Source organism: Balaenoptera borealis, assembly GCF_965194805.1.
Source record: "Balaenoptera borealis genome assembly, chromosome: 14".
Taxonomy (NCBI): Eukaryota; Metazoa; Chordata; class Mammalia; order Artiodactyla; family Balaenopteridae; genus Balaenoptera; species Balaenoptera borealis.
Window position 1 is genome coordinate 80,098,847 of NC_138875.1, and position 12,116 is coordinate 80,110,962.

Genomic DNA, 12,116 nt, shown 5'->3' on the forward strand with positions numbered 1-12,116 from the left:
AACACAGGTCCAAAGGGTGGTCCATGGACCAGCAGCGTCGGCATCACCTTGGAAATGCAAGATCTTGGGCCCCACCCCAGACATACAGAATGAGAATCCGCATTTTAACAAAGTCCCTAGGTGATATGAATGCATATTAAATTTTGAGACGCACCGCTCTGGAACGCAGGCTTGCCCCAGCCTTGCCTCCAGCTCACCACGGGCTAAGCCACACTGGGATTCTAGAAATGCCAGCTCCTCTGATGTGAGCCGTGGAGGGGCAAACCCAAGATCCCAGAGGCGAGTTTCGAGTTAGCTGCTCGCCTCCTGGGAACGTGCCAGCTGCAGCTGAGACCTCTTGGTCGGTCCCCTGTGCAGATTACAAAGCCCTAGACAGGACCCAGATCCTGGGCCTACTGTAGCCAAGCCCTCCCCCAATCCACTGCCGACCCAGGCGGTTTCTGAAAGGACCACACCTCCAGAGTGACCATCTCAAAGCCGGATGAGTGTGAGTGAGGAATCTTGAGGGGCTGACGTTGTGGGGAGAGCAAACTCTAGACTAGGGACTTGGGACCTGACCTGTGTCCCCAGCTTTGTCACCAACACCCCATGCAGATGTGGGTGAGTTGCTGAACGTCTCTGGGCCACGGTTTCTCCATGTGTAAAAGAAGGAGGCTGGATAAATCTGGAATGGCCAGGAAAGGCATCCATGCACTGATTCTAAATAACTGCTGATGAGTACCACTGAGTGATGGCAGATGCGCTGTGACAGATTAGTCATGTCTGCCGTGGGTACCGGAATAGGACACAGACACCTTGCCCGTCTATCATCCGTGAAATAGGTACACCCCAGGACTTTTCTACTTTGATGAACAGCTGACACGTAGGGCTTGGTGGGTTCAGGGTACCACCTCACCATGTGATGCTCAGACTTACTGGGGCATCAACCTTCATGAGGAAGAAACAGGCAATGAGGCAGCCATGGTAGCCACAGGGATCCAGGCCCTGTATGGCAGCCTCTAGGACCCAAACTGCAGAGGAGACTCCCCTGAACAGAAACACGGTGGGGAAGGGTGGTACGCTGGGGAGGGAGGTGGGTACAGGGAAAGGAGACGGTTGGCAGAGGAGCTGGGGAGGGGAGCAAAAAGGTGACAAAGGCCAGAGGACAGGGCAGTGGGGAGAGATGCTAAGGGGGAACACTTACTCTGCAGACTTCCAGAAATGTCCAGGGTGAGACAGGCGGCGGTTTCGCTTTGGCAGTTTCTCCAGCATGTCCATGAGCTTGGTAAAGGTAGGTCTCTCCTCTTGTTCAAAGGCCCAGCAGAAGAGAAGAATGTCCTAAAGGAAACCAACATGGTGATTTAACGTTAACTAATAACTTCTTGATTACTCCTTGACATCTCATTGGATTTGTCTGTTTGTCTACCCATTCGTTCCACTGCCAGATTCCTCCATCATCCATCCATCCATCCACCCACCCATCCATCCATCCACCCACCCATCCATCTATCCATCCACCCATCCATCTATCTATCCACCCATCCATCTATCCATCCACCCATCCATCTATCCATCCACCCATCCATCTATCCATCCACCCACCCATCCATCCATCCACCTACCCACCCATCCATCCATCCACCCACCCATCCATCCATCCACCCACCCATCTATCCATCCACCCATCCATCTATCCATCCACCCATCCATCCATCTATCCATCCACCCATCCATCTATCCATCCACCCATCCATCTATCCATCCACCCATCCATCTATCCATCCACCCATTCATCTATCCATCCACCCATTCATCTATCCATCCACCCACCCATCCATCCATCCACCCACCCATCCATCCATCCACCTACCCACCCATCCATCCATCCACCCACCCATCCATCCATCCACCCACCCATCTATCCATCCACCCATCCATCTATCCATCCACCCATCCATCTATCCATCCACCCATTCATCTATCCATCCACCCATTCATCTATCTATCCATCCACCCATCTATCCATCCACCCACCCATCCATCCATCCATCCACCCATTCATCCATCCATCCACCCATCCATCTATCCATCCACCCACCCATCCATCCATCCACCCACCCATCCATCCATCCACCCATCCATCTATCCATCCACCCATCCATCTATCCATCCACCCATCCGTCTATCCATCCACCCATCCATCTATCCATCCACCCATCCGTCTATCCATCCACCCATCCGTCTATCCATCCACCCATTCATCTATCTATCCACCCATCCATCTATCCATCCACCCATCCGTCTATCCATCCACCCATCCGTCTATCCATCCACCCATTCATCTATCTATCCATCCACCCATCTATCCATCCACCCACCCATCCATCCATCCATCCACCCATTCATCCATCCATCCACCCATCCATCTATCCATCCACCCACCCATCCATCCATCCACCCACCCATCCATCCATCCACCCATCCATCTATCCATCCACCCATCCATCTATCCATCCACCCATCCGTCTATCCATCCACCCATCCATCTATCCATCCACCCATTCATCTATCCATCCACCCATTCATCTATCTATCCATCCACCCATCTATCCATCCACCCACCCATCTATCCATCCACCCATTCATCTATCCATCCACCCATTCATCTATCTATCCATCCACCCATCTATCCATCCACCCACCCATCCATCCATCCATCCACCCATTCATCCATCCATCCACCCATCCATCTATCCATCCACCCACCCATCCATCCATCCACCCACCCATCCATCCATCCACCCATCCATCTATCCATCCACCCATCCATCTATCCATCCACCCATCCGTCTATCCATCCACCCATCCATCTATCCATCCACCCACCCATCCATCCATCCACCCATCCATCTATCCATCCACCCATCCATCTATCCATCCACCCATCCATCTATCCATCCACCCATCCGTCTATCCATCCACCCATCCGTCTATCCATCCACCCATCCGTCTATCCATCCACCCATTCATCTATCTATCCACCCATCCATCTATCCATCCACCCATCCGTCCATCCACCCACCCATCCGTCTATCCATCCACCCATCCATCTATCCATCCACCCATCCATCTATCCATCCACCCATCCGTCTATCCATCCACCCATCCGTCTATCCATCCACCCATCCATCTATCCATCCACCCATCCGTCTATCCATCCACCCATCCGTCTATCCATCCACCCATCCGTCTATCCATCCACCCATTCATCTATCCATCCACCCATCCATCTATCCATCCACCCATCCATCTATCCATCCACCCATCCGTCTATCCATCCACCCATCCGTCTATCCATCCACCCATCCATCTATCCATCCACCCATCCGTCTATCCATCCACCCATCCGTCTATCCATCCACCCATCCATCTATCCATCCACCCATCCGTCTATCCATCCACCCATCCGTCTATCCATCCACCCATCCGTCTATCCATCCACCCATCCGTCTATCCATCCACCCATCCATCTATCCATCCACCCATCCATCCATCCACCCACCCATCCATCTATCCATCCACCCATTCATCTATCCATCCACCCATCCATCTATCCATCCACCCATCCGTCTATCCATCCACCCATCCGTCTATCCATCCACCCATTCATCTATCTATCCACCCATCCATCTATCCATCCACCCACCCATCCATCCATCCACCCATCCATCTATCCATCCACCCATTCATCTATCTATCCACCCATCCATCTATCCATCCACCCATCCATCCATCCACCCACCCATCCATCTATCCATCCACCCATTCATCTATCCATCCACCCATCCATCTATCCATCCACCCATCCATCTATCCATCCACCCATCCATCCATCCACCCACCCATCCGTCTATCCATCCACCCATCCATCTATCCATCCACCCATCCATCTATCCATCCACCCATCCGTCTATCCATCCACCCATCCGTCTATCCATCCACCCATTCATCTATCTATCCACCCATCCATCTATCCATCCACCCATCCATCCATCCACCCACCCATCCATCTATCCATCCACCCATCCATCTATCTATTCATCTCAGTTCATGTATTTATCCTTCATCTATCGTCCAGCCATGCATCACTCATCCATTGCATCATCCATCCTTTTACTCATCCACTTTCTGAGCCTATATAGCAAACTAGGTAAATCCTATTATGGAAGGTCTGGGATACATTGAACTCAATAATGCTCCCCAAGGAGTTTCGTGGCATTTTTTCTCAAAAAGGAGGGAGAAAAGGGAATCCTGAAGCTTCTATCCACGTCCTAATATTATAAGCACACTTAAAGTCACAGACAGGAAAATTACTCTTAGTAATTGCCTCACTTGAGAAAGGAAATCTAGAGACAGGTAATCCTTAAAAACATACCAGATAATTACGCCTTCCCTGACACATCTATCTTCTGATCAAAAGAGGATTCTTCCTGATGTGTTTTAAAGGATGATTACTAATTTATACTCAGGCTTCTCTGTTTCCATATATCTTGTTCTGAGTTGGATAACACCTTAAAAATTTTATGTAGATCCAAATAAAATTAGAATCATTAATACCAGTGATATCTTAATGTATGTCTTTAAAAAATAACAGAAAAAGAGGGATTCACTCGTTCTACTAGACTCAGCAATCCCTTGCTAAGAAAACCCTGGCCAACTGTTACTGTGCCCTGATAGCAGGAACCTGAATTGCAGGCATAGTTCAAAAGCTTTGCCTTCTAAGCTCCAAATCATTATCTGACAAGTCTGTGGGCAGCCTTTTTTGTCACCCTCCAGGAAAGCGTTTGCAACCTCATTAACACGCAGGAAAAAGAAGGCCCAGAATTGTGTCTGCTTCTCCCCTCATCCCCCAGACCTGGCACTATCCTGGGACTTACCGAGATTTCTTTTCCCATGCCGATCTGGCTGAGGTTGGGTTTCATGCCTGTGCCCATTTGCCAGATTATTGCCTCTGCTGGTTGGGTCTTGAAAGGCCACTCTCTGGCATGGAGTTCATACCAGATTGTCCTGTTGGCAGACATTGTTTAAGGGTGTGATATGTCACTTGCAACTCTGTGTCCCCTTACCAACACACGCCCACCCGGTCAGCCTGCTGGCTAACCACTCTGGCCCCCTAGTTTCTGCCTCACAGGGCTGGTGTTTTGCTACCTAAGATGTACATAAAGCTTTGTCAATGTCTTAAAAGTCATGCTTATCCCAGGATATCTTCTCTGGTGCCTGAATTAAAATGAATCAAAAGCTAGAACCTGAACAGTCTAATATAATGCGGCTAGGATCTCTGACCCCATGCTTGTAAGTTTAGGAAACTATTGTAAGGGGAATATAAGGGATACAGACAAAATCTCATTTACAAGGATCTTCTGTACACCATTATATAGAACATTGAAAAAAGTAGCAATAACACGATTGTTCAATAACAAGAATTGACACTTCCTAACACCATACATAAAAATAAACTCAAAATGGATGGATTAAAGACCGAAATGTAAGGCCAGACACTATAAAACTCTTAGAGGAAAACATAGGCAGAACACTCTGTGACATAAATCACAGCAAGATCCTTTTTGACCCACCTTCTAGAGTAATGGAAATAAAAACAAAAATAAACAAATGGGACCTAATGAAACTTAAAAGCTTTTGCACAGCAAAGGAAACCATAAACAAGATGAAAAGACAACCCTCAGAATGGGAGAAAATATTTGCAAATGAAGCAACTGACAAAGGATTAATCTCCAAAATATACAAGCAGCTTATGCAGCTCAATATCAAAAAAACAAACAACCCAATCCAAAAATGGGCAGAAGACCTAAACAGACATTTCTCCAAAGAAGACATAGATTGCTAACAAACACATGCAAGGATGCTCAACATCACTAATCATTAGAGAAATGCAAATCAAAACCACAATGAGGTATCACCTCACACTGATCAGAGTGGCCAATCATCAAAAAATCTACAAACAATAAATGCTGGAGAGGGTGTGGAGAAAAGGGAATCCTCCTGCACTGTTGTTGGGAATGCAAATTGATACAGTCACTATGGAGAACAGTATGGAGATATCTTAAAAAACTAAAAATAGAACTACTATATGACCCAGCAATCCTCCTACTGGGCATACACCCTGAGAAAACCGTAATTCAAAAAGATACATGTACCACAATGTTCATTGCAGCTCTATTTACAATAGCCAGGACATGGAAGCAACCTAAGTGTCCATCGACAGATGAATGGATAAAGAAGATGTGACACATATACACAATGAAATATTACTCAGCCATAAAAAGGAATGAAACTGAGTTACCTGTAGTGAGGTGGATGGACCTAGAGTCTGTCATACAGAGTGAAGTAAGTCAGAAAGAGAAAAACAAATAGCGTATGCTAACACATATATATGGAATCTAGAAAAATGGTACTGATGAACCTAGTGGAGGGCAGGAATAAAGACACTGATGTAGAGAACGGACTTGAGGTCACGGGGGGAGGGGGAGGCTGGGACGTAGTGAGAGAGTAGCACTGACATATATACACTACGAAATGTAAAATAGCAATGGGAAGCTGCTGCATAGCACAGGGAGATCATCTGGGTGCTTTGTGACGACCTGGAGGGGTGGGATAGGGAAGGTGGGAGGGAGCCTCAAGAGGGAGGGGATATGGGGATATATGTGTACATATAGCTGATTCATTTTGTTGTACAGCAGAAACTAACATCACATTGTAAAGCAATTATACTCCAATAAAGATTAAAAAAATAACAAGAATTGGTTACATGTATTATGGTAAATCCATAAACTAAGATATTTATTATTATTATAACATTTCAAAGAAATTTTGCTGACATAAAAAATGCTCAAAATATAATTTTAAGTGAAAAAAGCAGGACACAAAACTGTATATAAGGTATGTTATGCTTTTTAAATACCACTATATATGTATGGACAAGAGAATAAGAGCAACACAGCAAAATGTTAACAAGGGCTACCTCTCAGTGATAGAAAGGACAGAATTTTTTTCTATTATATTTGTGTTTTCTAAGAAGGAAACTTCCTTTGAAATAGTGGAAAGAAAAAAAAACAAAAACAATCTGAGGGTCAGACTGCCTTGGGTTCAAGTCCTGATTCTATTCTATGCTAGTAATATGTCACTGGGTAGGTTGCTTCCCTTCTGAATCCAGGTTTCCTTACTTGCCAAATGAGAATGATGATAAAACTGCAGTGGGAGAATGTTCATCTGGGAGGCGGAATGCCAGAACAACTCGATGCCGGAGTTATTCTAGAGAGATCGACTGTGTTATCGTCTGTTTCATAAATCATGACGTTGTAATGACGGAAGAAACGAGTGCCTGCTGCAGTGAGCGGCACGTGGGAACGGATGGGGAGATGCGCTGGGCAGTGCATAAGTGACGCTGGGAGGTGTGGCGGCAGTGAGGACCACGGTGCATGCGTCGGGGTGTTCAGAGGGCTGTACGGTGGGGATAGGTCTCAACTCACTGAGACGATTCCCCAACTCAGGGGCTAACTGAAACAGCCCTAGGAAATGATCTTTCCTCTGACCTGAGATGATTTATGTAAATTTGCTTTAAAGAACACGAAGCACTCAGTTATCCTTTTTACTGATAGAGGACTGTATCAAACCAGCTATTTCTAGGGGTCCACCTCTCAGTTAGCATCTTCTCATCCCTCCGGGGCGAGGAGGGGTGGTAATGCTCAGGTGTTGGGATGTTGAGTTAGGTGGTCAGGAAGCTCTCAAGTTAAGGGCTGGATGATTCTAGTTCTCTTCATCATAAACAATAACACTTACTGAGTTTTCACTCTGTGCTAGACACTAATCTTAGCCTTCTGTACTTACTATGATTATGGGGGAGGTGTATTAGCATGCCTTTTATTCTGATGTTCTGCTATCTGGGGGCTTGCTGACCCTGGAGGGACTGCCCCTCTCAGGGCTAGCCAATTCCTAGAGATAGTAAAGGACTGACCTGTAAGTGTGCTTTTCATATGCAAACTAACCAATCCAAAGTCCTCCACCGTCCCTCCATCTCCTCTATCAGGCTCTCACACTCAGGGCCAATGTTCCCCTGCCCTGCTCAGGACAGCCCCCATACCCCAGAGCCCACTGAAATTAGTTAAACTAGCCAATGCTAAGCCAGCTCACCCTGCCTCGCCCATTCCTTCCTGAGAAAACCACAATAACGGCTCTTGCCCACATTTTCTTCCTGCTCCCTCTGCCTCCTGACTGACCCTGGTGTTTCCCCGTGTGGCCCTCTGTGGTATGATGTGCCCTCTCCTTCTGGGAACTGTGAATAACAAACTATCCAGTGGTAGTTGTTTCCTGATCTATTGGCCTCATCAAAACTGAATAATAATAAAACCCACATTTTAAACAAGAAGTGCTATTATCAGCTCCATTTTACAGCTGGGGAAACTGAGGCTCATGAAGGTTACATATCTTACCCAGGGTCATACAGCAAAATAAGAGGTATAGCCAGAGTTGAAGCCATCTGACTACAGAATTACACCATTGGCCATTATGCTATACTGAGAAACCTACACTCCATCCCATTTGAGGGTCCTTTGTAATTGGGGCAGTGAACTATTTGGAAGGGCAACCCTCTAGCTGATGGTTGGGGCCTAGTGAAGGAGGCACACACAGAGTGTAGGCACCACTCATGTGAACCAGGGAAGGGAGCCTATCAGGAGCTTGGCCTTGTGCTGTGTGCCTTACAGGTGTTTTCTCATTCAATCCTTAGAACATCTCAATGGGCTTTATTATCTTTGATTTACGGCTGAGGGAAGTAGGGCTTTCAGTGGTGAAATGACTCTCAAGCCTGGGGGCTCTGTGGTTAAAAGCTCCAACCCTGGGGTCAGGATGTCCCAAGTTTGACTCCCAGCTTCATTGCTAATTACCATAAGGCAAGTCACTAAGCCACTCGGAACCTCAGTTTCCTCATCTGTCAATTGGGAACAATGGTACCTGCTTCAAAGTGTGCTTCTGAAGATGCCACGAGACAGCACCCATAACAAGCTTAGCACGGTGCTCAATACACTTTTAAAAGTCCATTTTTGTTCTAAGTCATGCCCCAGCATGATGTCCCCAAGCAACAAGATGCACCTAATTGGCAGGAAACCAGGAGCACCAGGCCCCTCGGAATTCAGCAGTGTCAGGAATAAAAGCCTCATTAAAACTTCCTTTCAAACCTAACTTTCAAGAGAAACTCACTTGAGGGGGAAAAAAATTGCTAAAGATTAAAACTCCAGTGGAAAACCAATTACTTACTTTGGTACATTTTGTTAATTACAGTCTTTTTTCTTTTGCTAAATTGATAGTAAAATATACCAACTTAATTATTGCAATTTGGTTTCAGATAACAATATCTAACAAGATAAAGATTTGGGCATAAACTAATCAGGGCAAGTGACAGCCTCTTAAGGGGCCCAAGTGACAGATGGCGAGAATCCTGATGTGCCAGCAAACACTGCCCCCACCCCGATTTATAGAGAGGACGCAGCAGGGGTGCTTTTCCATGGAAGACGTTCTCTGTTACATCTCCTGGTGGCGCTAAATCTAACTGCACACATCTGCAAGCCTCCAACTTTCCCAAACAGCTTTCCCAGCTTATCTCTGCCAGTCCGTGTAACCGCCCCCATGGTCGAGGTAAGGTGAGGATTAGCATGGCCATCTGAGGGATAGGCGCACGGAAGCCTTCCTGCTGTACCTTCTCAGAGCGTCTGGATCTGCATCTTAGGGCTGCACCCTGGACCCTCTCTCCCTCCTCCGTACTTTCAAAGACATCTCATTCTCTCCCACGGCTGCAGTTACCCTCTCTTTGCCGACAAGTCCTGAAATCTTTCCCAAACTTAAAATGTGTAGATTCAGCCACCTTCTGGCTGCTCCCCTCGGCTGTCTCCAAGGTAGCTCAAACTCACTGTGTCCAAATCTGCTCTCTCTGCCTTCCTGGCACGCCCCAACCCTGCCCCACCTCCAGGGTCTCCACTTCGGTGAATGACACTACTCTCTACCAAGTTGCTTCAGGTAGATATCTGGCATCACCCACATTTAAACCGACAATCAAGCCCTATCACTTCCACCCCCCAAATGCTGCTTCTTATGTCCAATCCCAGCTTTCACACCCACTGGCACTGATTCAGCAGAGAATCTCAGCATCTCCCCCCTGGATTGGTCAACCGGCCCCAGTCTTGTCCTTCTCCTTTCCGTTTTCAACACAGTAGTGATTGTTCTAATGCTTAAAGTGTGATTATGTCACTCTCCTGCTCAATAACCATCAGTGGCTCCCTACTGCCCTGAAGATGAAAACTCCTTAACTCAGCCTCTAGGTCCCTGCAGAATGCCTTCTTTCCTCTCTAGTCTCTCATCTCACCACCCCAGGCTCATTTTTTCCTGATTCTCCATCCATCAGCTTCCTCTTCTTCCCTCCACCCCTGCTCCCCACATATTCCTCCATTGTGGGCAATTTGTTCTTTTCACCCTTGTTCCTTTTCATGTGTTCCTTCTATCTGGAACACTTCACCTTACCCTCACCTGGACTACTTACACTCAATCTTTAACACAGGCTCAGGAGTCACCTCCTCCAGGAAGCTCTCTCTGATCTCCCAGGTTGGATTTAGTTCCTCCTTTCTTCCCACAGTCCTGTGTTTATCCCCAGCATAGCACTTATCACAGAATTTTGTAAAAAAAAACTGTTTCCTTGTCTGTCTTCCACCAGACAAGAGAGAATAGGGACCTATGGTGGTTTTAAAATGTCCACAAATTGTTTGATACTCCTTCCTGTAAAAAGTAGAGCTTAATTCCCCTCCCCCTGATTTGCTGACTTGCTTCTAACAAACAGAATACGGTAGAAGTGACGATGTATAATTTCTACGACTAGATCATAAAGGCAATGCAGCTTCTTGCCGCCGTGTTGTGAGGTCACTCAAGCAGCCTTTGGAAAGGCCTGTGTGGTGAGGAACTGAGGCCTCCTGCCAACAGCCACGTGAGCAGGCCACCTTGGAGATGGATCCTCAGCCTGTCAAAACTTCAGATGAGACTGCAGCCCTGGCCAACATCTTGACTGCAGCCTAATGCGAGATCCAGAGCCAGTTCAGAACCACTCCCAAATTCCTGGCCACAGAAACTTGAGATAATAAAGGTCGTTTTAAGCCACTAAGTTTTTGACAATTTGTTAATAATAGGCACCCAGTAAATAGCTATTGCACGAATGAATGAATGAATCAGGTAACTTGCCATGGTCACACAACCAGTTAGAAACCAGGCATGAAGGTTTGCTAGGGTCTCTCTACTACAGCCCACTCAGATCCCCCCTAACTCACCCAGAAATCCAGCCACCTTTTTCTCCGCAGGCAGATCCCCTGTCCCTTCCAAAAGCACTAAAGGAATGCTTTGGGAAGTGCCCCTCTGCCCATGCTGGGGCACTCAAAAGCCAGGGTGGGCTACCTACCCGAGCGCAAAGACGTCCGAGTGTTTGGAGAAGGGGAGCTTGTCTTCCTCTGTGTCGGGAGACAGCTGGCGGATGATCTCCGGGGCCAAGTGGCACAGCCAGCCGCTCTGGATACGCAGCTTGTCATCACGCCTGGAGAAGCAAAGCACAGAGTGAGCCCCGTTTCACAGCCCAGGGAGGACCAGTCCTCCATCACGGACCCCAAGTCCCTGGACCATCTCTGCTGGCTTTCTTGTGTTCCTCCCCCATCCCTAGCCCCCCATCAAGCACTGCCTGACCTTGTACTTGAGGCCAAGACTCAGTGGGAGGTGCAGGAAAGGCTGATCTGGAGAGAGACACCCAACACCCAAACAGTCATCGTGTCCCTTCGTCTCTGAGGCGCCCCCTTCTCCATCTTCATTTAACAAATACAGCCGATTCTTGTTATTCGTGGCACTTATGTTCTATAAAGTCTCAGCAAACACTGAATTAGTGAAAACTGAGTTTTTGCTCCTGGAGGAAATATATATATACACACACGCATGCACACATCTCAAAAAGATAATAATCTTAAATCCTAAAAACAATTCATCCCAGTCTATTTTATTTTACACAAGAGAAAATGAGGCTCAGAAGTATTACGTGATTT

General features: G+C 47.0%; 1 protein-coding gene and 1 long non-coding RNA gene across 16 annotated transcripts in view; one reads left to right on the plus strand and one right to left on the minus strand.

The window, feature by feature from the left end:
• LOC309611398 overlaps positions 1-12,116 on the plus strand; it is a 545,103-nt gene that overhangs the window by 303,937 nt on the left and 229,050 nt on the right. The gene's annotated exons all lie outside the window — the stretch shown is intronic.
• KSR2 (kinase suppressor of ras 2) overlaps positions 1-12,116 on the minus strand; it is a gene marked incomplete at its 3' end in the record, with an annotated part of 442,928 nt that overhangs the window by 15,669 nt on the left and 415,143 nt on the right. For 13 of the 15 annotated variants that reach the window (XM_082355700.1, XM_082355710.1, XM_082355709.1 and 10 more), the window contains 2 exons: positions 11,489-11,620; positions 3,938-5,046 (listed from right to left, as the gene is read on the minus strand). In XM_082355700.1, coding sequence (XP_082211826.1) covers positions 4,773-5,046; positions 11,489-11,620 — 406 coding nt within the window. Of the gene's footprint in view, positions 1-1,179; positions 1,318-3,937; positions 5,047-11,488; positions 11,621-12,116 lie in introns of those variants that run through there. The other 2 variants (XM_082355701.1, XM_082355702.1) reach the window with 2 other exon arrangements.